This window comes from Scaptodrosophila lebanonensis, unplaced genomic scaffold, assembly GCF_003285725.1.
Source record: "Scaptodrosophila lebanonensis strain 11010-0011.00,11010-0021.00 unplaced genomic scaffold, SlebRS2 tig00000072-arrow-pilon, whole genome shotgun sequence".
NCBI classification, from domain to species: Eukaryota; Metazoa; Arthropoda; class Insecta; order Diptera; family Drosophilidae; genus Scaptodrosophila; species Scaptodrosophila lebanonensis.
In genome coordinates this window covers 264,784-289,585 of record NW_022060558.1, presented here as the reverse complement: position 1 = coordinate 289,585, position 24,802 = coordinate 264,784, and the positions used below count along the sequence as shown (strand labels likewise).

At 36.9% G+C, this 24,802-nt stretch overlaps 1 protein-coding gene across 1 annotated transcript in view; it reads left to right on the top strand.

The window, feature by feature from the left end:
* The window catches only part of LOC115625190 (neuronal PAS domain-containing protein 2), a 65,571-nt gene extending 41,139 nt beyond the window's left edge, over positions 1–24,432 (top strand). Inside the window, exons 3-10 of the mRNA XM_030520156.1 lie at positions 6,301–6,425; positions 15,003–15,092; positions 19,287–19,791; positions 20,324–21,126; positions 21,613–22,218; positions 22,330–22,440; positions 23,762–24,027; positions 24,064–24,432. Of these exons, the coding sequence (XP_030376016.1) occupies positions 6,301–6,425; positions 15,003–15,092; positions 19,287–19,791; positions 20,324–21,126; positions 21,613–22,218; positions 22,330–22,440; positions 23,762–24,027; positions 24,064–24,376 (2,819 nt within the window). The 3' untranslated portion in view covers positions 24,377–24,432. The remainder of the gene's footprint in view (positions 1–6,300; positions 6,426–15,002; positions 15,093–19,286; positions 19,792–20,323; positions 21,127–21,612; positions 22,219–22,329; positions 22,441–23,761; positions 24,028–24,063) is intronic.
* Positions 24,433–24,802: the final 370 nt, after the last annotated feature.

Sequence of the window (24,802 nt, the reverse complement as noted above, 5' to 3'; positions counted from 1 at the left end):
TAAAAGGAAATATTTTTATTTGAATTATTGTGTTGTGTACAATAGCATTGTATTCTCACTCGAAATTATTGCATAGAAAATATGTATTTTACATTATAATATATGTACATATGTGTGTGTATTAATCTTTTTCAAATTAATGCCCTTTGTTTCAAGAATAAATTCCATGCAGTAAATGGAAATTTGGCTTCATTTTGTGCTTTTGTACCCACACCAAAAGTAACCAATTTTAATGGGTTAATTAAATTAAACGAATTAATATCATATTAAGATATCGCACAAGTTCTTTCAGTTTTATACGAACATACTATATTTATAGTAAAATCTTTAGTCGCAGATATCTTCCGTGCTCGAATATATATCGTAGTCCTACGTTTTTTGTTATGTTTTTGGAAACAAAATTCATTTCAGTGGGCGAATGCTCTATAGGCGGACACGGACACTATATTTATTGACATTTCAAAAAGAGAAAATAAGAATCTCCTTAGTCACTCTAAAGAAAATTGCATTAATACATATGTGTTGGTTGGTGCAATAAAGCACGCTATTCCCATTTTATAAATTCTTTTTTTTAGTAAATATACATAAGCCAAGGTAAAAGAAATATCTGAGCAAGTGGTTCTGGCTTTTAGAATAGAACGTTGAAGTATATCTGGAAAAGCAGTATTAGAGGTCAGTCTAGTGGTTCTAAACGAATTCAACAAGAGGCTTCTTTCTTTACCTCGTGGTTCTTCTTTCGTATATTGCCTCAGAAAACGTTCTGGTGAGAATCCAAAAAGGGCTTACCTTTATCCCACTAGAGATTAAACTAGACATATAAAGAAGCTAGGTATTTGGAATTCCCAAATTTTGCAAGCAAATTAAATACTATGTGGATTTTATACGTTATGTAAAGCCGTAATTTTATTGACCAACAAATTAGATTTTCTCAAAAAATAATTGGTTCTGAATATATTGAAACATTCAGTATTAGAAATACTGCTACTCATTAAATTAACATTTCAATTGATATCCAAAATAAAGAATGAATAATGAAATATATATTCTAACACATAATGCCAAATAATTTTTATTTAGGAAGTTGCAAAAAGCAATCATTTATCAATGAACTGGTTTCGAATCATCGATGTACGATGCAATAATACAAATTTCTCCAATACTATAGATAACCGCTTTTGCTTAAACAAGTAAACACTCGTATAGACGTACATATGCATATACAAGTATGTAAATAGGTGTATCTATAGTCTGACCCCGTCAAGCCCGCTGTGCGCTGTCAGTTTTTTCAATCAATTTCGTTGATGAGTTTGACATTTCTATGACATATTTGTTTTTATGCATATTATAATCAGCGTCGTTGTCTGCAGTGCACGAAAAATATTTGCCAAAATGTCAAAATTTAAACTTTATTTATTGTTTGCGCCATGCCGTGCCACCTTGTGGCGCCGCAATCCATGATTTAGTAGCAGTAGCCGCTTTTGGATTCAGGCAGTGGCCAGGTCTGCCAACTGAGGCTCTGAGCCAGTCAGCCAGCCAGCATAATTAACGCCATTTTGGGCCGATTCTGATGCCGTTGGCGCTGCTGCCAACTGCTGCCAACTACTGCTACTGGTGCGCCCTGCTGATACCTGGCCTGCCTTTTGTTTGTTGCTTTCTGCAACGTCATTATTATCTGGGTCTAGCTGCTCGCTTCTAGCTGCTCTCTGCGCACGCTTTTCCGCCACGTTTTACCTTTTCCTTCGCCCTACTGGGTGGGGTTGGCTTGTGTGTATTTATTTTTCCAGCTTTACGCTCTACCTTTGCGAAAGCTTCTTCGTCGTCATCATCGTTTTCTTCGCTGCGCACAGTGGCCCAAGCGTCTACTGCGGCTCAGCAAATTTCAACAATAATTTTCTTGAGATAATAATACTTAGTAATATGCCTGAAACTTTAATTTAATTTAATTTAAAAATTATATTTGATAATCGTCGTTAGTCGACTTTCTTAATTTTCTTGTCAATGATATTTAATGTCGTACTGGATATATAAAATTCTGATAAATTATTAGGCTAGCCACAGAGTCTAACAGGATTTTTGTTTCATTTTTTCGCTTTAAATCAAAATATTTAATTTTATATACACGTATGGATATGGCTTAAAACTTTTCATTTAATATGAAAGTCATGTGTGGTTAAATAATTTTAAATAGTATATAGATTTTCCTCGTTTCTTTCCATTCTTTCTATTAAAGGAGTTGAGCGACCAATCCTGATTTAATTATTTTGAAAAGTTCCCGATTTTCACTTCCTTTCGGAGTGTTCCTTTTTAGTATAAATGTAATATTCTTCATCTTAATACAATGCACATTGAATTGAATCTGGGTACAATAAAAAAAACCTTGTAGGTAAATAAAATAATGAAAATAAAAGTGCAGGCAAATATGAATACTTCAAAAATATTTTCTGCATATTTATACTCTAAGGGTAAAAAAATTTTTCCTCACTTAAAAAAAACACAATTTGGTTAATAGAAATCAAATCTGATTAAAGAACTCCAAAAAATCAGATAAATGTTTCTAGAAAGTATCCACCTCTGAATAAAAAAGGTGTTCATTAAGCGAGTTTTCACTGTATATAGTGGGGCCTGGGTGTTACCTACATTTGTCCTAAGCTTAGGGCGGTGGATACTTTTCAGAAAAATTTTCCCGATTTTTTTGAGTTCTTTAACCACATTTGATTTAAATGAACCAAATTGTATTTTTGTTGTTTTGAGGTGTTCTGTTAAAAATATTGTAATTTTATTTTTAATTAAATGTTATTTAAATGAAATCAATTCCAATTGTTTTAAACTCCTTACGAGCACTGGCAGCAAATTGAAAAATAATTAATAAATTAAAACCAAACCCAAAAATATACTTTATTGATGTTAAGTTGCTAGTTGTTATCATTATAAATTATTATTAAGTAGCATATTTACAACTATAATTAATTATTATATGAAATATGTATATAATAACAGCATCCGAAATTAATTGCTTAATTGCGATTAACAATTGCTCGCAGTTGGTCACAGATTATCTGCCGCATTTTGAATTTTGAGCCACAGTATGTTGCCGCCATTTTTATGTACATCATTGGAGAGCAAACCTCCGACTGTCCACCCCCTCCTCCAAAGTTGCGTTAGAGATTTTGCGCTGTAGTCGCTCGGTAGAGATTTACAGCGAGTGGTTCATCCACCAAATGGCGGTGGTGGTTTCTTTTGCTCCTTCGTTGGTTTACACACACTTCAGCGTAATGGCGCGCACTTTATTTGGTTTTGCGAGGGGCGTGGGTTGCTTGAGCAGTTGCTGTTGCTGTTGTTGCTGCTGCTGCTGCGGCGCCCAAAAGTATGCATACAAATGAGCGTTAAATAAATTATGTTTATGTCCGAATTAAATAAAACATTCTCAGTCATAAATTTCGCTCGCATTAACATGAAAAATGTAAATATAAAATGTATAACAACAAAATGAATGAAGAAAGTGCAATAAAGTGTGAGTGTGTGCCCCACCACCCTTCCCCAGCCCCGACACTCCGACACTCCGAGCTGGTCACCAAAATGGCCAAAATGGCGCAGATTTGTTGGCCAGAGATGGGCCGACAAGGCCAGGGAAGGGAAAATTAATTAAATGGGTTTATGCACGTGAAAATTAAAATGCGACGGAGTATATACTATATTTTAGCGCGGCAACAATAAAAAGTAGTGGCCCTTTTTACAAAACAAGCTCAAATGTAAACTGAGCCTAATTAAATTATGAATAATTACGTGACCTCGGCCACAAAAAAACATTGCCCAGGATTACACGCAAATGATGCAATTTGCTTTTGTTGTTGTTGTTGTTGTTATTGTTGTTATGCTGGCTATGAAAGGCAACTATTTGTTTTATCGCACTTTCGCTAAAGTGAGCCCTAAACACACACACACTTATATACACATATATAGTTACATATATAGAGCTATATGTGAGGCACTTTTGTTAATTTGATAAAAAGCCAAAGTAGCACCGAGATTAGCGAAGGCGACAAGCAGCCATGGAGCCGGCCAACCAACCACATTTTTGGACTTGCTAATTGAAATGAGCGACGTGCTGTTGCCATTGTTGTTGTTCTTTTTGTTGCTAATGAAATTTAAGCCCAAGTCTTAGGGGTTGCTGCTGCAATACTCGTACTCGTAGTTCTCGTGCCCACAACTTTTCATGCGTAAATTAGGTTTTAGTTTTATTTTGCTGCGGCCTTTTTCACATTTTATTTTTTTTATTTCGCTGATAAAAATCATAATTTATGACATCAGCTGCCATGGCATATTTTATTTCAGAGCCAGAGCTTGTTTTATGACATGCCCTAGCTCTGGTTTCACCACAGCCCAGGAAGTCCTCCACAAAGGACTGCATAGAACGCACTCCAGAGCAGGGGCGTCGTAACAAACCTCCACTTTTTAAAGCCCAACATTTATCAAAAGTCTATGAGGATTTCATTTTAGTTAATTACAAGGAACTTTTGAGATATTACACATGCACTTTGTATCATTTAAAACGTTTTTATGTTTCATTTTAAAAGTATTACTTTATTTCCGCTTAACTCGTCAATAACACTTGTAATTACTAGATTTTTTCTATAATACCCTAAATGTTTATAGTGCTTACTTCCTTGTAATTCTCGTTCTAAAACAAATTAAGTAGTATTTTTTTATTATTTATTTTTAATCAGCAACAGCTCCAACTGTTATAGTTTTGTTTTTTTTTTTTTTGTGGAGAAATATTTATTTATGTACATTTAAAAAATTATTTAAATTTATAAGTTGTACAATAAATATACATATTACTCCCATTGAGTATTTGATAAAACATTGTTTATAAGCCCATCTGTGAATCCCTGCAGCATTTAAACCAAAATAATATTGCTATGAACTCAATATTAGTTTCTTTTCAGCAAAAAGAGCCTTCATTCTTCCCCCTTTTGCGGTCTAAACTTTTAAATCTGTTTACCACCGCACACAAGTAAACTTCCGCCAATAATTATACACTACTATTTTGGTAATGCACTTATGAATAAAGAAAGCAATTAGATATTAATATAAAAAAATTTCGAAAGCCATCATAGTTTTTAAACTTGTAGACGACATTCAATAACTCGAATAATTTATTAATATTTGTGCAGACATAATTGATTTCTGTATGTGCTGATGAAATACAACTGAATTTTAGTTTGTTTGCAGCAGTATAGAGCCTCCATTATTTCCCCTTTTGCGGGCTTAATTTGTAATTAAAACTATTTACGAAAACACACAAACAAAATAAACACTACATGCTTCTGGATGAATACTGAAATGTATTAGTGTGTAAGTCTGGGTCTACCAAGAGTTAACAAATGTGGAAAAATCTTTTCCATACATAAGTTTTAAAAATAAAAGACGACACAGATTATATATTTGTTTTAAATAAAGCTATCTCATGGACAAACTTGCCTGATTTCGGTAGTTGCTGTTGGGATAAACTGAAAAATTCAGAGAGCATTTGAAGAAACTATTACAAAGCTTTGCTATGACTGCAAAGAATTCCCAATCGACCTCCTTTGCGTTTTCACCCCCAAATACTCCACCATGTGCGCTGTTTGTATTGTGAAAATATATTAAGTTTTTGTTTGTTATCGTTTATCGCGCATAAATCAATTTTTGTGACAAATTTATTATAAAAACTTCGGGCGCATGCCGAAAAAAATGGCGTCCGTTTGCCGCTGGCGCTATGAGTATTGTAAGGGTGGCTATATACCTATGGATATGGTGGGTGTGGGTAAGTGTGGGTAAGTGTGGGTAAGTGTGTGTGTGTGTGTTTGTAAGTTCCCATACATATTGTCATAATACAATATATAGTGCCAGGCGGGCGCACAAGCTGGGCTGCTCATAAAATATTACAATGACACCATAAACAATTTTTACAACCTACTTTCCTTCCAAGCGTCATGTTCTGTTTTAGTCTCCCAGCTATGGAAAATTTCTTAATATTTATTGTATTGCACAGACATAGACACATAGTATACTACTAAATAAATATACTACTATTGGATTTTTATGAAGTTACTATGGTTTTCGGTTGCCTTCGCTGGCTGCTCAAAAACATTTGAGGCTAGTTATTTATGGCGAACAATTGCGACGCCATTGCAATCATAAAATATTAATGGCTAATAAAATAAGAAATCATCTACTTAGAAATATTTACGCCTGCCACCCCATTGGTCTGCATATATATTTTATTCACTACATTTTATTGTTTTTCCATCTTTGCAGTTGTTATGCATAAGGATAAGGAGGAGAATGGTGTCCTGCCCCACATACACGCACACGATGGCTATCGAACACGAGAGCTGGGGGCCTTTGAGCACGGCCTGCTCGATGGTGATATGTTCCTGCAGGTAAGCTGCAACCATCTCTAATTTTTGCTAATCAATTTGATAACTTAATTAAGTTCGAACTGGGAATACGCACGGCGCATAATCAATCAACGATGGTTAGCGACTTGTGTTGATAAATGTTTCCCCCCACCCACACATGCATATACATCCATATCTGCTATATATATGTATATAAGTAGGATAAATGTACGTACAAGTTGTTAGGTTTGTCACGCAAGCCTTCGCGGTCTGCATTGATTTGTACGAAGGTGGAAAATTGTCTAACAGTTTGTTGCAATTAGTAATGTGTGTGTGTCCATGCGCTAAATTGATTAATGTTCTAATTGGCATGTGTACAGAAAATTCCGACTGAATTAATAGCTTTTCCAGAGGCCAGTCTCTCTGTCCTGTCGATTGATAAATACATAATAAATTCAGTTACCTATGACTAATTATTAGCAGATAGATGGAGCCAATTAGAACTTATTCAGCGAACTATATTTGGATTTAAGACATATCGATTCTCAATGATAGAGTTTCTAAACAAGAGTCACAAAACACGACAGCAAAAAAAGATAAAACTTTATCAATCGAACAGGGAATGCTGCTTGGAAATTCAATAATTAAGCCATTACTTAAGGTATTTACCAAGCCGGCTGATGCGCATCTAGTATAACTTAACACAATATTTTTATAAAATAATACATAAAGTGGACTTTATTGTAAACGTGTTTCCCTAAACTCATGCGTATCTTGACTAAAGCCGCTTGGAAATGACGAAGCGTTCTTTAATAGATAGGCTACTGGCAAACCTTCTTCCAAAGACTCCATCTATGTAGATGTAAGCCAAATGGTAAACCTTCATTCTTTCAGTTGAAGCAATCAAAAGCTTCAGCTTTTAGGTAGCAACTATTGATTAATGATAGTTTATAGTCATTTTTAGGTAATAAAATAAAAACATTATACTATTTCCAAGGCAATTCCTTACACCATACAATTCTGTTTAAGGGGTTGTTACCTGCATATATAATACATAAGTTGTGGTTTAAGTGATCTAGCTGCTCATACCTTTGGGCTACAAATGAGCTCGGAATTTCCGAACGAGATCGTCTTCTCTTGTTTCCATACAAATCAGTTATTTTTAAAAGTTCATATACAAACTGTTTCCAAATATTAAGCAAAAAAGGATAGAAATAGCAGCTAAGCTAACACTTCAATCGTGGCGGACAATTTAGATACCTTAAACGGTGGTTTAAAAAGCAATTGGGCTAAAAAACAAGAAATGTTGATTTCAATTTTATTTACATTAGAATTTATAGTTTATACAATTAGTTGTTCAACCTCGTCCATAAGAGCTATCATAAGTCTTGACAAACAGACCTCACCACGAAGGTGGCAAATAATTTGATTTCAACGTTTTTAAATAATTAAAAAGCTTATGAAGAGATGGATTATTTAAGGACAGTGAGAGTATATTAGCAATCAAAAGACTTCCGGGTAATAAGTATGTACTTCCTAAAATGTCGAACACGAATTATTGCTCGCAATTCTCGCCCTTTCTGGCGCGTTTTCCCAATGCCACTCCCGTCTCTAATTTTTACACGCTCTTTTATCTGTTGATTAAAATTGAGTCATAATGCATATGAAGTTTCTGAGTGCTGCAACATTTTACCCTTGGGAGCTGAAATGTGAACACTTTAATAAAGTTTGTAATATTCCCATTGATGAAATGGTCCCCTGTCCCAAATTCTTGTGTTTCAATTGCGATTTCGGAAATTCATTTGGCCATACAAATTAGTCGATAATTGCCGTGAATTGCTGATAGTTGTAATTGACTGCCAATGCCACCAAGCCATCAGGTGCAACAGCAAAATTATGCATTTCAAGTTTATGTACACTACCATGTGCTCCCGAAACTCCAATTAAAGTGTCTGCCACACACACATACACACACTATTCGCACACACATACAGAAGCGGCGCCCAAGTTGCATGTTTGTAATGTATTAAAGCTTGAGGCACAAAGGCGCTGAAGTGAATGTTTCGAACATATGCACTTGTCACAGCACTGACAGTTTAATTTAATGCACACATACCTCAAACAGTAACGCCTGTTGGACAAACGAACACACACCCAAACGTATATACTTGTATGTATATAGTTGTGCTTCCATTTTCGAAATCGCAACCCACTTGCGACTTACTTCTGAAATCGAAAATGCAGCTGCTCTGACTAGAGACAAAATACTCCATCTAGATGATGATTGCAATTTGGTTTTTGAATCGAAAATGCAGACACTATAAATAGACACAAAGATATCTTCCCAAACTAATGGTTAAGTGTAAGACTTGATCTGCAAATATGGATAGGAAATACATAGTCGTCACTATCAAATTTATTGGGGAATGTACCCGTTCAGTTTATCAAAAGTTTTACCTTTAAATATGTGCCATTTGCATTTGCGTAAAAAGTCAACTTTTTAGTTAAATACTTTTGTCATTAAACTTTTTTTGAGTCATTAATTGAAGAAATGTGTATTTAAATATCAAGTAAATCGAAAATTTATCTGAATGCGTGATGTTTTCTATTTCCATTGAACGGGCATATGCGATTGAAATATTCCACAATCAATTGAACAATCTTTTCATTTTGTAAAACTGAATACCATTTTGTGGGCTGGAAAAAGAATTAATTTTGAAAAAGTTGTGTAAATCTGGACAGTAACTACTAATCGGTTGAACAACTTATAATGCGAATATTTTCGCATTTATTATGTTGAAAAAATTTAAGAATTTTTCCATAAAAGAAAATCAAATTCTCTTGCTCCGAGTATTTCCAATTTAGGTTTTGAAGCAATAGCTCTTGTGTGTAGTCCTTCCTACAAACGTATTTATGGCGTATTATTTTCCTAAGAATATTTTTCAAATACGCTCCCAAGCCAATATCGTCTCAATAATTCGTAAGAAAATAAAATGAAATCTCACAAGATTAAGGAATAATCTTGATATCGTGAGTGTAATACTATAAGAAGATAGAACAAGTTCGAAATTAAACACATCGATCAGAAAAATAGGCGAAATAAAATCGCAAGAATTTCTTACAAAAGCAAAACGCAAATCAATGCGGAAATGGTTGCATGCCTGACACACAAACCAACACTCACACAGACACAGACACAGACACACGCATTGGTGCAACATGCGCTTTATGCATTTTTTGGTCGCACACTACACAATTCAATGTCAAAGTCTAAGCAAGCTAGGCATGTATAAAAAGGCCTACAGTCTGCTTGCAGTTACTTTTTCTCTAACCCTACCGCCGAATAGAAAATGCAGTTTGCATTCGGGCCCTTAAAATATGCAGTTGAGTGCATTACGTATACGCAGAGTGGTGGCAAATTTTGAACGCAAGCCAAAAAAGCCTGGAAAACTTTTTGCTATGCCTTACAAAATGAATACATAAAGGCATGTACATACATGTATGTACATGTTCATATGTGTATGTATGTGTATGCGAAAAGGGCAGACTGTTGGCACCGGCGAACTGCAACTAATTGTCGAGCTGCACAATTGTGCATTTCCGTGCATATTTTTAGACAACTCAACGGACTTGGCGAGTCTTTATGCATGTGTGTTCTTTATGTGTGTGAGTGTGTGTGTTTCTGTGTATATTTAGTTTTAATAGCTCAGGTATTTGTTACCTGTTGCCCGTTTCAATTGCTCATGAAGTTTTACTTTTGTTGCCAGCTACTTGTATCGCTGTTGCTGTTGCTGTTGTGGGTCACATATTATCATTAGAAAATGGCGTTTTGTCACGCAGCGCGCGCCCATTCATGCATATGCTCCATCTCATTCATACTAAGGCAAAAGCAACAAAAACCACAACAACACAGCAGCGCAACCACGTTCGTTTTTCCTGTTTGCGGCAAGAAAGTGAAACACTTTCAACACTTTTATTCGCGACACACATTTTGAAGCTCAAAATAATTAAACACTAGCAACGAAATATGTAATTGATTTAAGAGTTGGATAGACCTGTCCAAATAATAATACTAGAGCACTAGCAGCTGTTAATAGCGAAGCGCCCACACGTCGTATGCGCAACATGTTCGTGGACAAGTCAAGTGCACCGCTCATGGTCTGAAGCATTTGGCCATGTTTTGACAAGCACGCCAGTTTGTTGGATGACTTGTTAAATGCTTGTTCAAGTAGCAAGCTGGCTATTAAGCTAAATAATTGAATCAAGTAATGCAAATAGAAGTTAAGCTTTATGCACAATTTCAGTTTATATTAAATCTACTTGTATTATTAAAATTCGGATTATTTTAAACGTTCTTACACTCTTACTATACATTTTTTAAGCACTGTTATTAATGCGCAACATGTTCGTTAACGATTTGTAAATTTTTCAAATATCAAGCTGGCTATTAAGCTAACTCGGCAAACCAAATACTTGTTCAATTATTATTACTATTTTATTAATCTTCCTAATGTTTTTTTGTTATGCTAAGCCGTTTGATTCAGAAACGGAGTAATGGTTTTTGTATAACTCTGACATTGAAAATGCGTCTAAATTTTTGTATTGTTTTAAGCCTCAACTTTCGAACTTAATAAACATGAAATATTTATCTTTGCAGTCAGGCTACAAATTTGACTTTTCTACCATTAAAGAATTGCTTTATTGGCGAATATTAATTAACTCGGCTTCTTTTAACGGCATTTCTTACTCCTACTGCATTTTATTGTCAAATATTAAAATAACAACGGGTACTTGAATTCCCATTAATGAATACTTCGTAAAATCCTCATCTTCTCTCCTGGACCAGAAAATAATTAAAATTAGTATGCGCTCAAAAGTCTGCAACCATTGCTGAAACTCTTTTATTACTTCTTACTTTTTTTTTACTTAAATTGAGAGGCTTCACTTATTAGTCGAACAATTTTTCAATTTATTGATAGAAACAGGGGAGCTCCTATTTCAAATTGTGTTAAGAAAACATGTCTTTTCTAATATATAATCAACATTAAAATTAATTTGAATAAACCCCAGCTATTTTCAATTCATATTTCAATACATATTGCAATTATTGTTAGTCTGTTATGTGTATAGCTTAATCCAGAATGGCCAAACCTTGATAAACATTGGTGGCTTTAAAAGTACATCTAAATAGTGAAATCTCTTTGTGTTCAATCATTTCAAAACTTACTCTAATACAAAAAAAAATTGGTACTATACAAACATCAATGACACAAATTTGAGATGAAATAACCCTCATTAAAGTGAACTATTCAGCAATCGCTACTATTAATTATTTGTATTCACATTACCCATATATAGTATATGTATACATGCATTTAAAGCTCAACTCTATTGACGATTTCTCATCTGCCACGCAGATTACACCACTTGACCCACACAGCTATGGCTTTATTAAGCAATTATGGTCAGCAATATAGCGAAAATTGTCTAGTTTTGCGAACTAACTGGTCATGTGAACTCGACTAAGCTCACTGACATACACTGACTATAGTCAACGGCAGGAGAGAGCGAGAGAAAAAGGGAACGTCGAGGAAATGATAAAATAATCGCTGCCAACTTATCAAATCAAAACTGAAATGAAACTCACAATCGCAGCCAGATTTCACAAGTATCTTTCGCTTGCTGCACGGGCGTGTATTATTAAAAACGCATTAGAGGATGATGTTGGGGATGGTGAAGTCGTCGGCAGACTTACTTAAAGTATAGGCCACCGCAGTGGATGAGGAAGGGAATAAGGAAAAAAATTGAGAATGAAATCTCAAGTGCAATGGGGACGCAGAGACCAGCCATCAAGCTGGCCTTTCATAGAAAAATACGCTGTGAGCTATTTAAGAGATTGATGGTAGGAGCAGCACATCCGTTGCCAGTCAATCTATATTTTCTTATTTAATGTCTTTAATTTAATGTGAATATTATAAAATTTAAATTAGGAGTTAATTTATAAAAAATGAATCTATTGCTTGATAATTTCATATCTGTTCTTATTGCAAAGAATTTTTAAATGCACATACATATGTAAATTATAATCTATTCATTGTCTAAATAAAGACGCTTAATTTTTGATGCTGAATTTTTTTAGCGAAAAGAGAATATTTTGTTTTGCAATCGATCCAACAAATTCTGCCTATATAATCTACATGGAAAATAATTTGGTATGTTATGGCTGCGGAAAAAACTTAATTATGAAAGGAAACTATCTGTTATGGTATTTAGCAGTTGGTCGGAACATATTTTATTTATAAAATGCAAATGCACGACTAAAAAGCGTAAAAGCTCATGTTTGGTGGATTTGTAGAGAAGAATTTGTTCCTCATATCGATGCATCTTTTCATTTTGTTTATCAGATCTGATTTAAAACGCAATTTTCTCCAAGTTGGTGTTTAACAGGACTATGATTTCACAACAACAGCGTTGCTTAACCAAACAAATTTCATTCAAATATCGTAATTTTTTAGGTAATATAAAATAAAAGAAAATGTTGAACAAGAGTGTTCTAAAAATTGAGAAAGTTATGATGATACCAGTAATGGAAGAATCCTTTAGAGACTTTTTAAATAGTCTCTATACATCTATGAGGACTAATTAAATATTATTAGGAATTCTAAGTCAAGATCTGGCATACACTTTGAACAATTTGATAGGCAGTGTATATTTCGTCCCATTGCTATCTCACCTGCTGCTACCGTTCATCATCTTTATGAAGATTATTGATGTGCAACGAGCTTGGTTGCAAAACCTGCCGCGGGCTTGATGACAATTCATATCCTTTCGGCCTTTCGCAAAGGAGCTGGCAGCTAGGCTGGCTGGCCAGCTTCGGTTGTTGATGCGATTTAAATGATGACGCCACTTAGCGTTTATGTCGGTTAATGCCAACTCTTGTGCTTTATTTTTGTTGCACAGCAACTCGAAATGTGTGGCAGAGGAGGCCGTGCTTGTGGCCGCTTCCCTGTTGAAAGTTCCCTGTCTGCCCGTTGAGTTGCAGTTCCAGTTCGGCCTGCCTCTCTGTAATTAGCAGCAATCGCAGGCATTTGTCTCGAGTTGCAAGTAGACGTGGCAGCGGCCGCAACGTCTGTTCTGGTGCTGTTGGCCTGCAAATTGATATTTAAATACGCCTGTATTAATTATGAGCAGTTGGCCATGTTTATTAATTACAATGCGCACCGATCACTACACTAATGAAACAACAGCAGATTTGTCTTTTCAGTTTCGTTTTACAATTTCATGAATGCTTATTATTATTCTGACCATCGACTTGTTCACACATTGTGTTGGCATTTTGTGCCTGTGCTGGTGCTGGTGCTGGTGCTGGTACTTGGTGCTATCTAGTCGAACTGTTAATTGTTAGCCGTACATTGTTAATTGTTAATTGCTAACTGTTTTGGTCATATGCGTGTCCTGACCATGCGAGTGTAAAAAATTTGAAATCGCATGCGCAACACCCATTAACAGCCAATAAATAGCAGCTTTAAATGCAATCTAAAATAATAATAATTCAAGAAACTTAAAAACTTTTGCATGCTTTACAACTTTTCAACTGTATTGTTGTTGTTTCTGCTGCTGCTGTTGCTGTTGCTATTGTGTGTTGTTTAGACAGTTTTTGGACAGGTTTACCGGTCGCGCTAGTTGCCACAAATATCTATACATGTATGTATGTATACTATATAATTACAATGCTACTCGCACTCAAAAATGAAAAAAATACTGAAGATAAAAAAAGAATGAAACCAGCAATTACAAACAGAACAAGCGCATAAAGTAAAGTATCAGCTACATATAATTTTTTCTGTTTTGTTTTTAAATCAAAAGCAAAAAACACGTAACCCTTTTTCAGCTGCAGCATTCAGTTGAGAGCCATTGATTTAATTGCGCGCCATTTCCCGGTTGTGTTTGATGTGGAACTCTTGCTGTTGTTGTTGTTTCTGTTGCTGTTGCTGATGTTGTTGTTGTCTTTGACTTGGTCCGCTGCTGCTTTACAAGAAATGAGCAACCTTAAGCGCTGATTACGTTTCAGCCGCAAGTTAGCGCCGTCGCGTCGACTTCGTCAACACACATAAACACATACATATGTACATTCATTCATCCATTCATATACATACATATATGTATGTACATATGCTTATGCTCGCATCTTAGACTCAACGAACGACTGCCAGATGATGGATTAATCCATTCAAGAAGCGGTAGCTACCGCAATTACAGCTGCCTTTATCTCGCTCGCGCGCTGTCAGTCTCGCCCATTCTCTCTCTCTCCCTCACACACACACACAACACACTTTTTTCTATCGATTTCTACATAAAATACATACTTGCTACTTGTCTCTAACAGCGGCATCGGCGGCAGCAGCAGAAGCAGAAGCAGCAGCACGCCTGCGCTCATTTCATATCGTGCCGCCTTTCTTTCTTTCTTACCCTCTTTCTTATTCCATACGCCTCGCTCGTCAATTTGACAGTTACCGTTCTCTTTTCCTTCCTTGTTTTATTTTGTATTTTTTGCCGCAACTACATTTAATTCGTAGTTTTGATTTAATTTGTTGTTTTCTTTCTGCTCTCTGCTTTCAGGCTCTAAATGGATTTCTAATGATACTGACATGCGAAGGCGAGGTCTTCTTTGCCACGCACAGCATCGAGAGTTATTTGGGTTTTCATCAGGTAAGTGGATGGCAAACATACACAGACACACATACACACATACATGCATACATAATATGTACATACATACATATAGACAATTTTTGATTGATTTTAATTGCCTGCGGTGAGTGGCGCATATTTTTGTGAATGAAACGAGTAGCAATGACTTCTTTTTTTTTTTTGGGTCAAATCAGAAGCGTTCGGGGGGTCAAAGTACAGCTAAAATACGAAGAGGATCCAAAAGCACAATTTATTAAATAATGTTTGAATTTTCATTTATATATACATCTGCTTACTATATTTATATCGCATAGTTCGCTAAGGTCCACGTTCTATCGCATTATATTTAACGCTTAAAACATTAGCTGTTTTGTAGTAAATATTTAATAAAACTCAAAAATGAAGATAAATATGTGCTAAGATTACAATCAATTACAATGGAATGGAGGCTAAAATGCATTATGCCCGGATTAGAGTATCTGAAGTGCAAAGCAGCAATTTAGCAATATCAGTTATATTATATAATATTTTAAAATTAAACTAATGCTAAAATTTCATAGTTTAGAACAATCCAATATTATTGTATCTGATGTAGGTAATCAGATAATAATTTTATTAAGGCTCATCATGGACTATACTTAATTAAACGAAATCTTTATTTATAAGAGGAAATTGCTTACGCTTGAAATAGACCAAATTTTCAAGATTCTTCACATTTTGCTGACCAATAAACAGATTAATAATTTATAATTATTATTTATATTAATAAAATGATAATAAGCCAAAATATGCCTAATATGTTTTATACAGATACCGAAATATTCGAAATAATTTGCTTAATGCTTTAAAAGAAAATTGCCAATGCTCTAATATGTATTCTATCCCCAAGGCATTACAAGTTTACTATTTATCATTATTTGTCTAAATTAGAAACAAATGAGAGGACAATTAAATCAAGAGCTTAAAATTACATTATCCCTTAAAGATTGTGACTAATGAATATTAAATTAAATTATAAATATTAAATTAATGAATCAGTCAATGTACCTATATTATTTTAATCATATAAATATATTCCGATATAGATGTAGTTTTATAGCCTTTTATTAAATCAATGAATGGTATCAAAAATATATTTGTGAGTCTGTAAGGGGTAAGGTGACAAGCTTGTTTTCTCATGGCAGTACGATTTATTTTGTTGATATCTACTTAATGAACATTACATATCTATATACGAGAATAATCAATACCTTTGTAGATATTTTAACCATCTGCTCTGCCTATCTCTTAAGAGCTCCTCAATTTGCCTTTTCATAATCATGCAGCCAAGCCAAATATATCGTAACCACTGGTTACTCGAGACTTAACTGTGGCAACACCTTCTAGCCACACATTCGGCGTCTGTTATTCAACACACCTTACAAGCAATTTGCCAATCGCTGTGCAAATAATCAGCATACAGTGATCATTGAGGGAAAAAAGGTTGAACAAGTGCAAAAAACAAACAGAAATTATGACTACGTCTGCAAACAGACGATCTACATACGAGACAAGGCGCAAGATGTGCTCGGATATTGGCCAGTTTGAATCATAAATAAAAATCAGATCAGCGGGAGGATTGCGCAATAGCAGCAGCAAGAAGCAAGCAGGCAAACAAACAGACATACAAGCGGACAACCATTCAGACAGACAAACAAACAGGCAGACGGACAGAAGTAACAGAAGATACATGCAGAGATGGTAAGAGGCATCGCCTGCACTGAGGGATTTCCTCACGTGGCACAGTGTGCTATTTCAAGGACCTAGTTATAAAAAATGATTTTTTAATTAATTTAAACTTAACTGACTCGCTGTGGAACAGTCCAATGAGTCAAATATTAGCCTGAGTCAGGAATATTTTACCGAGATAACCAACCAACCCACTTAAATATTAAATAAATTGTACCTATATTATTTAAATCATATTAGTAAATTGTGTAATGTACGATATTTAAATGTTTATGTTATCTAAGTTAACTTTTAATGCCTATAGCGTTATATTATTTATATTATTAATTAAAAATGTATTACTTATAATTTTATAATTCGATTAAATTTGATATGTTTTTATATTATTGTATAGCTATTTATTTATATAATGCTTGATTCAAATTAAAATCTTATAACTATAAGAAGCAGTTATTTTTTATTCAATTCATTCACAAAAAGAAAATATTTCAAATAGTTTAAAGTAGAAGTATGAAATAACGAATTACAAATCTTCGCATTTTGTCTTTAGTTATTATTTAAAATGAGTTTGGAAAACAATCTATCTGCAAAAATGGAGACAATGAAGACCCCACAAGACTAATGCATGCATCTGTGGATGATTGACATAATTTATTTATATTACTAAGTATCTTTTCACACTCTTCTCTATTGTTCATAGTTTTTAAGTCTTCTGTGGAAGTCAACTAAATTTCGATACATACCATACTTTAAATTGAAATACGTTTGGCACATTTTTAAATTTTATAGAATATTTTAGGACATGGTCCCATAGTGCGTGATAAGGAAGTGTCAGATGAGGGCAGGGGCGAGGATAGCGGCGTCTGTTATTATTAGCTTGTAGCGGAGGCAACAGCGCCTGGGCAGCTGGTTGGCTTCGGAGTTGGATATTGTGGCCTGGCTGGTCAGTCGACTGGCACTGGCAACATGTTTTGGGCTTGACTTGTGCGCCTGCCTCGAGATCCCCGCTGGACCCTCGCCTGCTGCCCGAGCATTGTGTTTTTGCCTACTTTATTATATTGGCGGTTGTCGAATGGAAATTGAAATTGCAGTTAGCTTTCTTGGCGCTTGTAGTTGCTGCTGTTGTTGTTGTTGTTATTGGTGGTGGTGCTGCTGCTGTTTCTTCATTCATTGGGCTTTGATTTTTAATTTAGTTGTAAATGTGTAAAGCGGCACTTGACACGCCCATTTGGCAGCTCAATTAAAAACGCTGGCATTACCTGGGAGCCCATACATTTCCACATATCATAATCATTTGCTTTGTTGATTTTTGCACAAGAGAAGAAAGTTCCAATAGGTCGGTTGCTGTTCTCCGAGCACCCCACTGTGCACCACCCTAGCGGCTGCTGCACAAATTGTTGTTGCCCCTGCTCTTGTTGTTGGCAAGCTGCAGAATTTATGTCTCAATTTTGCGGCAGCAGCGCCAAAAACCAATATGGGGCGCGTTTTCAATTTGCGCGCATTTTGATTTATAAGCCCGAAAAGAGGCAGCCAACATAAAAAGGTCAAACAAAAAATAAAGCAGTGTTCGAGATTAAAACCAAAATCAATGCGAATATCGAACCACAAATCTGAGCATTGTGCCGCACCAGTATTTTTATACGCGATTTACTGATAAGTGCTTTAATTCTTGAAATGCATCTCATAATATACCATAAATATTGTATTAGAATTTTTGTATTAATGTACAAAATAATTTGCTTCCTGAATTCTTAAGACCAATTTTTTTATCTAATGCCTTTAATACAATTATTTTATTTAAATTAAACTTCATATGAACTCTTGCAATAATAATAATGTAACTATTCCAAATGATGCATATATTTTGATAAAACCTGTAGTAGTACATAAAACACACAAATATTGATAAGCGATGTAATACGTATTTAGTACGTTAATAATTTTTGACAAAAGCGTATTTCTATGGTTACTTTAAGATACTACTTATGGTGTTCCGATTTCAATTAAAATTTAACATAGTTCATTAAACCTAAATGTTGTTTCTAATAAGAGCGATTTTACGCCTGATATTTCTAGGGAACCTTACGTTATTAAGAGTTTGTGTTACGCCTAATAGGTATATGTTTAAGACAAGACTTCAAGAGAAGTTTCGTGTATTTTTAGTTGTATGGTTGAAAGGTTCTGGATATTCAGACAGACAGGTGAACATGTCTATAAGTCAGACTTTTTATGATGTTGTTTTACCCTTTGGGTTCAAGGTAGAACAACTTTTTTTGCCAATTTTTATAAAATATATTAAAAATACATTTTCTGATTTCAATTAAAGCTCTTAAAGAGCGAATAAACTTTTTACTATACTTGCATTATTTTTGCGTTTTGCTGGAACAGCCAAGAAAATTTCATTCACAAAAACATTGCGATTCGGAAAAAGCCTGCTTCTGGCACAATATTTATAACGAGATTTGTTTTGCTTCCTTTTTGCAGTCTGACATCGTGCACCAATCCGTCTATGAACTAGTCCACTCCGAGGATCGGGAGGAGCTGCAGCGACAGTTGCTGTGGAACAGTTTTCTGCCCGCAGACATGTCCAGCATGCAATTGGCCGAAACATTGGCGCCGGATAAGGCATTATATTTGGAGCGCAGCTTCACGGTGCGATTTCGCTGCCTGCTGGACAATACATCGGGTTTTCTTCGTCTGGACATTCGTGGTCGCATTAAAATATTGCATGGACAGAACCGTAAGACAGAGGAGCCACCGTTGGCCCTTTTCGCGTACTGCACCCCATTTGGACCGCCCAGCCTGCTCGAAATACCCCATAAGGAGAATATGTTCAAGTCGAAGCATAAGCTGGACTTCTCGTTGGTGTCCATGGATCAGCGTGGCAAGCACATATTGGGCTATGCGGATGCCGAGCTGGTTAATATGGGTGGCTATGATTTGGTGCATTACGATGATCTGGCGTATGTGGCCAGCGCACATCAAGAGCGTAAGTTTTTCGATGTTATAAGTAATATGGATGAGAAAAATATATATATGTGTAACAACTATTTTTTTAATTATAAAGAGATATCATTTCGATGTTCCAAATATAGTTTCGGAACGTTCCCATATGGAAGTTACCCTTTAACTGGATTAGGAACACAATTTAAATTAAGAATAGCATACTTTTAGGGCGCAGCTTCCGCTTTTGCTGCCTTTGACAGAGTTTAAACTAATTTTGGATTAAACTAAATGATTTTAGAAACAATAACAACAGCTGAAGTTAAAATATTGCCTTTACTTTTGATTCCAACAGCTGAATCGAAAAGTTGTTAAAAATACGTTTTGATTTTCGATTCGTCCAGAACTGGTTATTCATAGGTTTTGTTAGACTGAACGTTTAATTTGTAATACAAGCATTAAATCTCTTTCAAGACGTTTGAGAAAGCAGCTTGCATTTACAGTTCTAAATCAACACAAAAACATTTTGACTGTTTTTCCCCGATTCTAAACAGTTTTTGTTTTTTTTTGTATTGCAGTTCTTAAAACGGGCGCTTCGGGCATGATTGCCTATCGCTATCAAAAGAAGGATGGTGAGTGGCAATGGTTGCAAACAAGTTCCCGTCTGGTTTACAAAAATTCGAAGCCGGACTTTGTCATCTGTACACATCGTCAGCTAATGGATGAGGAGGGTCACGATTTGCTGGGCAAACGAACAATGGACTTCAAGGTTAGCTATCTGGACACTGGTCTGGCCTCCACCTACTTCTCGGAGGCAGATCAGCTGGTGGTGCCGCCCAGCACGTCACCCAACACGCTGCCTCCGCCGGTGACTCCAACACGGCCCAATCGACGCTACAAGACGCAACTGCGGGACTTTCTCTCCACGTGTCGAAGCAAACGCAAACTGCAACAGCAACAGTCCCAGCAGTCCTCGCCACTGGGCCAAGTCAGCTCCCCGGCTCCGGCCGTGGTGGAGTATCTGCCCGATCCGGCGGTGGCGGTGGCTGCCGCCTACTCCAATCTCAATCCCATGTACACGACATCGCCGTATGCGACGGCGGCTGATAACCTTTATATGAGCAGTTCGGTGCATTCGACCAACGCCTTCTATCCCGTCACCGAAAATCTCTTCCATCAGTATCGGCTGCAGGGTGCCGTCGGTGGTTACTACACGGACTACCACCATACGGGTGCGCCTGCCTCGGCCTACGTAACAAATGGCTTCCTATCGTACGATGGCTACGCCATTGCCTCCAAGCCCGACGACAAATGGCAGGATACGGGGAAGTATTACAGTGGATATAGCAGTGGCTACGGCAGTCCCAACTCGACGCCGCAGGTAAGTACAGAGTTCCAAAACCCACAATACTGAATAACCTAGTCATTAATGGAGATATTTGTAACGAGAACAAAAATACTAAAGTAATGGGTTCATATATTTCGAGAGTTAAATTGCTAGAACTGTACATCAAATAATGAGGTTGCCATTATATAAAATTGGTTTAACAAAAACGTACAAAAGAACCTTGTGGCCTCATTTAGCAGTACAAGTACAAAGCTTACGTTCTTGGGACGTGAAATAAACCACTAAATTGAATCTGTATCTGAATCTATACCAAGTTGTTATGGCTCGAAAATTCTCGATGTTCATACAAATAGCCTTAGAAAAAACTATACACCTACATATAGGGTATAGAAGCTTATTAAACTTTTAGGGGCTTTAGAAAATATATCAGAAAGAGACCAAATGGGTCTTTCTAGCTAATTCGGCATTGAAGGCTTTATGTCAAATATTTAAGCGAATTATTTTATTTTATGCTTGCAGCAAGTGCCTCTGAAGACACCCAAATCCTCCCCTCAAGTTATGGACGTCATCTCCTGCTCTTCGGATGGACCTTCACCGGTGGGTCATGCAGCCGCCACTGCAACGCCCAACGGCGTCAGTGTCACCCCGAAAGTGGAGCTTGCCGCTCAGGATCCTTATGAGCGTCAGACGGTACTCATGTGGGGCACCACACATTCCAGTGGCGTGCCCCTAAACAGCTTACAGGGCGCACGAACGGCCGTCTCACCACAACGCACTACTCCCCTGTCCAATGGTCTGAGCTACAACAACAACAACAACAACAATGAGCATGAAAACGTTGCAGCAGCTGCGACAGCAGCCAAATGGAATGGCACCAAAGACAGCAAATCGGCCAACGCCAGTACACCGGAGAGTTATCAGCTGCAGCATGATGATTCTGGTCTATACTCGGCCTCCTCGCACACCACTTCGCCACAGCAGCAGCAGCAGCAGCAACAACAACAACAGCAACAACAACAGCAGCCACGTGTTGCCGGCTCCAATGTGAGCGCAAATAATTCAGTAACCACCGCACAAATTGCCACTGAGCACCAGCCAAGTCTGTTGGCCACGCCCACGCAGGCAGTAGCAGCGCCACCGCCACCGCCAATGCCAATGCAACAACAGCCGCAGCAGCACTCACAGCAGCAGCAGCAGCAACAACACAGCTGCGCTGCCGCCGCCAGCCAACAGCAGCAGCAGCAGCAACAGCAACAACAACAGCAGCACATCCCACAGCACAGCACCCACCCGCACGCACATCATCATCACCACCATCACCATCATCACCCGAATGCGCAGCAGCAAGTGGATGCCACATCTGCTGCAGCGGCCGCGCATGCGCATCATTTGCATCATCACTCCACTCCGAATGGGAGCGAGGTATGGGCGCCAGCATCCTATACGCAATATTCGCAATACTTCACCTATCACCACCATCCGCATACACATCCGCATACGCATCCGGCGGCGGCCAGCGCAGCACACCACCAGGCACACCATCTGCACGGCCATGGCCAGCACCCCACAGCCAGCACTCGCTAAAGTAGCCAATAGAACCAACCAACACCAATCGACACCATTCGGCAACGTAAACTGTCTAGAAAGCACTGTAGACGCACACGCCACAGACAAACAATACTCTGAAGGTGAGTTCACACGGCCAAATAATTTGCTCAAATAGTGGACCAACTGTTCAAAAAGTATGTCATCGATATTTAAACTCAATTTCACTCACAAATATATTAAAAATAACTTTAAGTGGTTGGAAGACAAACACATTAACAAAAGTTCTTCATTACCAAATCTGTAGTCTGGCAAAAAAAAAAAAAACAAAAAACAAAAAAAAAAAAAAAATTGGGGACAGTTCGGTTCCAGAAATAGTTAGAATGAAATCATCTTGAATTTCCAAATATTTCAAAAATGCTTCCAAAGGTACGATTTGATCTCTTTAATACTTTACTTTATTTAAAGCTATAAATCTGCCAAAAGCTTATTTAGTCTCAACTGAATCAGGCATGTAGAACGGCCAAAAAAGGTCAAGGGAGAGTTCACTATAATATTTTTCCCCTAACAAGTGACTACAATTAGTTAAAAATGTATAATCAGTTTATATTTGAAGCACTTTTCTAAAAAAAACTATGCATGTTTTATTTGGTCAGGCCTGTTTGATTAACTAAATTGTTAAAAAAAATTGTATATACATTTAATTTCAAAAACAATTTGGTTTTTAAGGTTTTGTCTTAAAGCTAGAGTGTTGCATTTTCTTCTTACTAGCTACTATCTATTAATTTCAGCAAACCTTTCTCACTTTCTTTCCTGTGAATAATTTTATGAAAGTAATTTAGAATGCAGGCCACGAAAACTAAATTAGAAATTAATACTTCTTCGTCTTAAAACTTGAATAAGGTAAAAATACCTAAATATTTTATTGGAAAGGGGGAAAACACTTCTAAAACTCTGATGACAACAGGACTAATTTTTTGAATAATTGTTAACTGTTTAAGTGAATTATTTGTTCGGGTGAACTTACCCTAAAAGCCACTGTAACAATTTAGAACACACGTGTAAACATGTAAACAATAGCTGAGTGCTAATTTTGCCTACTAACCATAACAATATTCCCTAGATCATACTCACCACCCAACTGCAGCAACAACAACAACAACAGCAGCAGCAGCAACTCGCTGGATATACACTGCATCAGGTGACTGGCGGTGGGGGCGTGTCACCGCCCATTTGCCGCACACCGCCCGCAACGACGCACAACCAACAGCTGCCAGCAGTTACAAGTCTGCTCAATGGCGGCGAAAATGTCTCGCCCTACCATCAACTAGCCATTGTGTCGGCATCAACAGCACCGCTTGTCATTTGCGCCGAGGACGCGACGGCCATGTCCTTGCAGCAGCTGAGCAATGACACACATGTGAGCTCCTCCAGCGGCAGAACAGCATCTGTAAATATTTCACGCAGTGCCCGCAAGGCGGCGAAGTTGTCGGCTCTGCAGCAGCAGCAGCAGCACCAACAACAGCAACAGCAACACTATCAGCAACATCAACAGCAGCAGCAACAACATCAGCATTTGCTCTATCCGGCCAACATAACCGCGCACACGGCATTGGCATATGCTCCGCCGCCTATAAGTAATCCCACATATGTGAGCATCGGCGCCACGGATCAGCATGCCGATGGCAGTCCGTTGCTCTCATTTTCGGAGGTCACCAATACTCTGCTGAATCAGTAGATGCTAGCAAAGGACAACCATTATATAACAGTTTTGCCAAAATGTGGACTATCGTATCTTCCATAACCTCAAATGCACATAGCAAACACAGAGTTCGAAACCGATTTATCGTTTGTAGAGATGGGTATGAATGGAATAGAACACTCCATTTCTATACCGTTACTTTGCGTAGTTAATACATGCAATAACATGTTGATCACCATGAGTGCTATTAAACAGTATTGTCGTTGGATTCTGTTACAAATTCCATAAAATAAAATACCCATCTCTACAAGAAAAACTTCGAAGTATAGGCCCATTCAAAAAAAAAAAAAAAAAAATTCCCGGTAGGCATAAAAATAATCAAAATTACTCAACAATAATTTCAATGAAATAATATTATTTGCCGAACTTTTGAAGCATCCATTTTAGGTTGAATATGCTGCT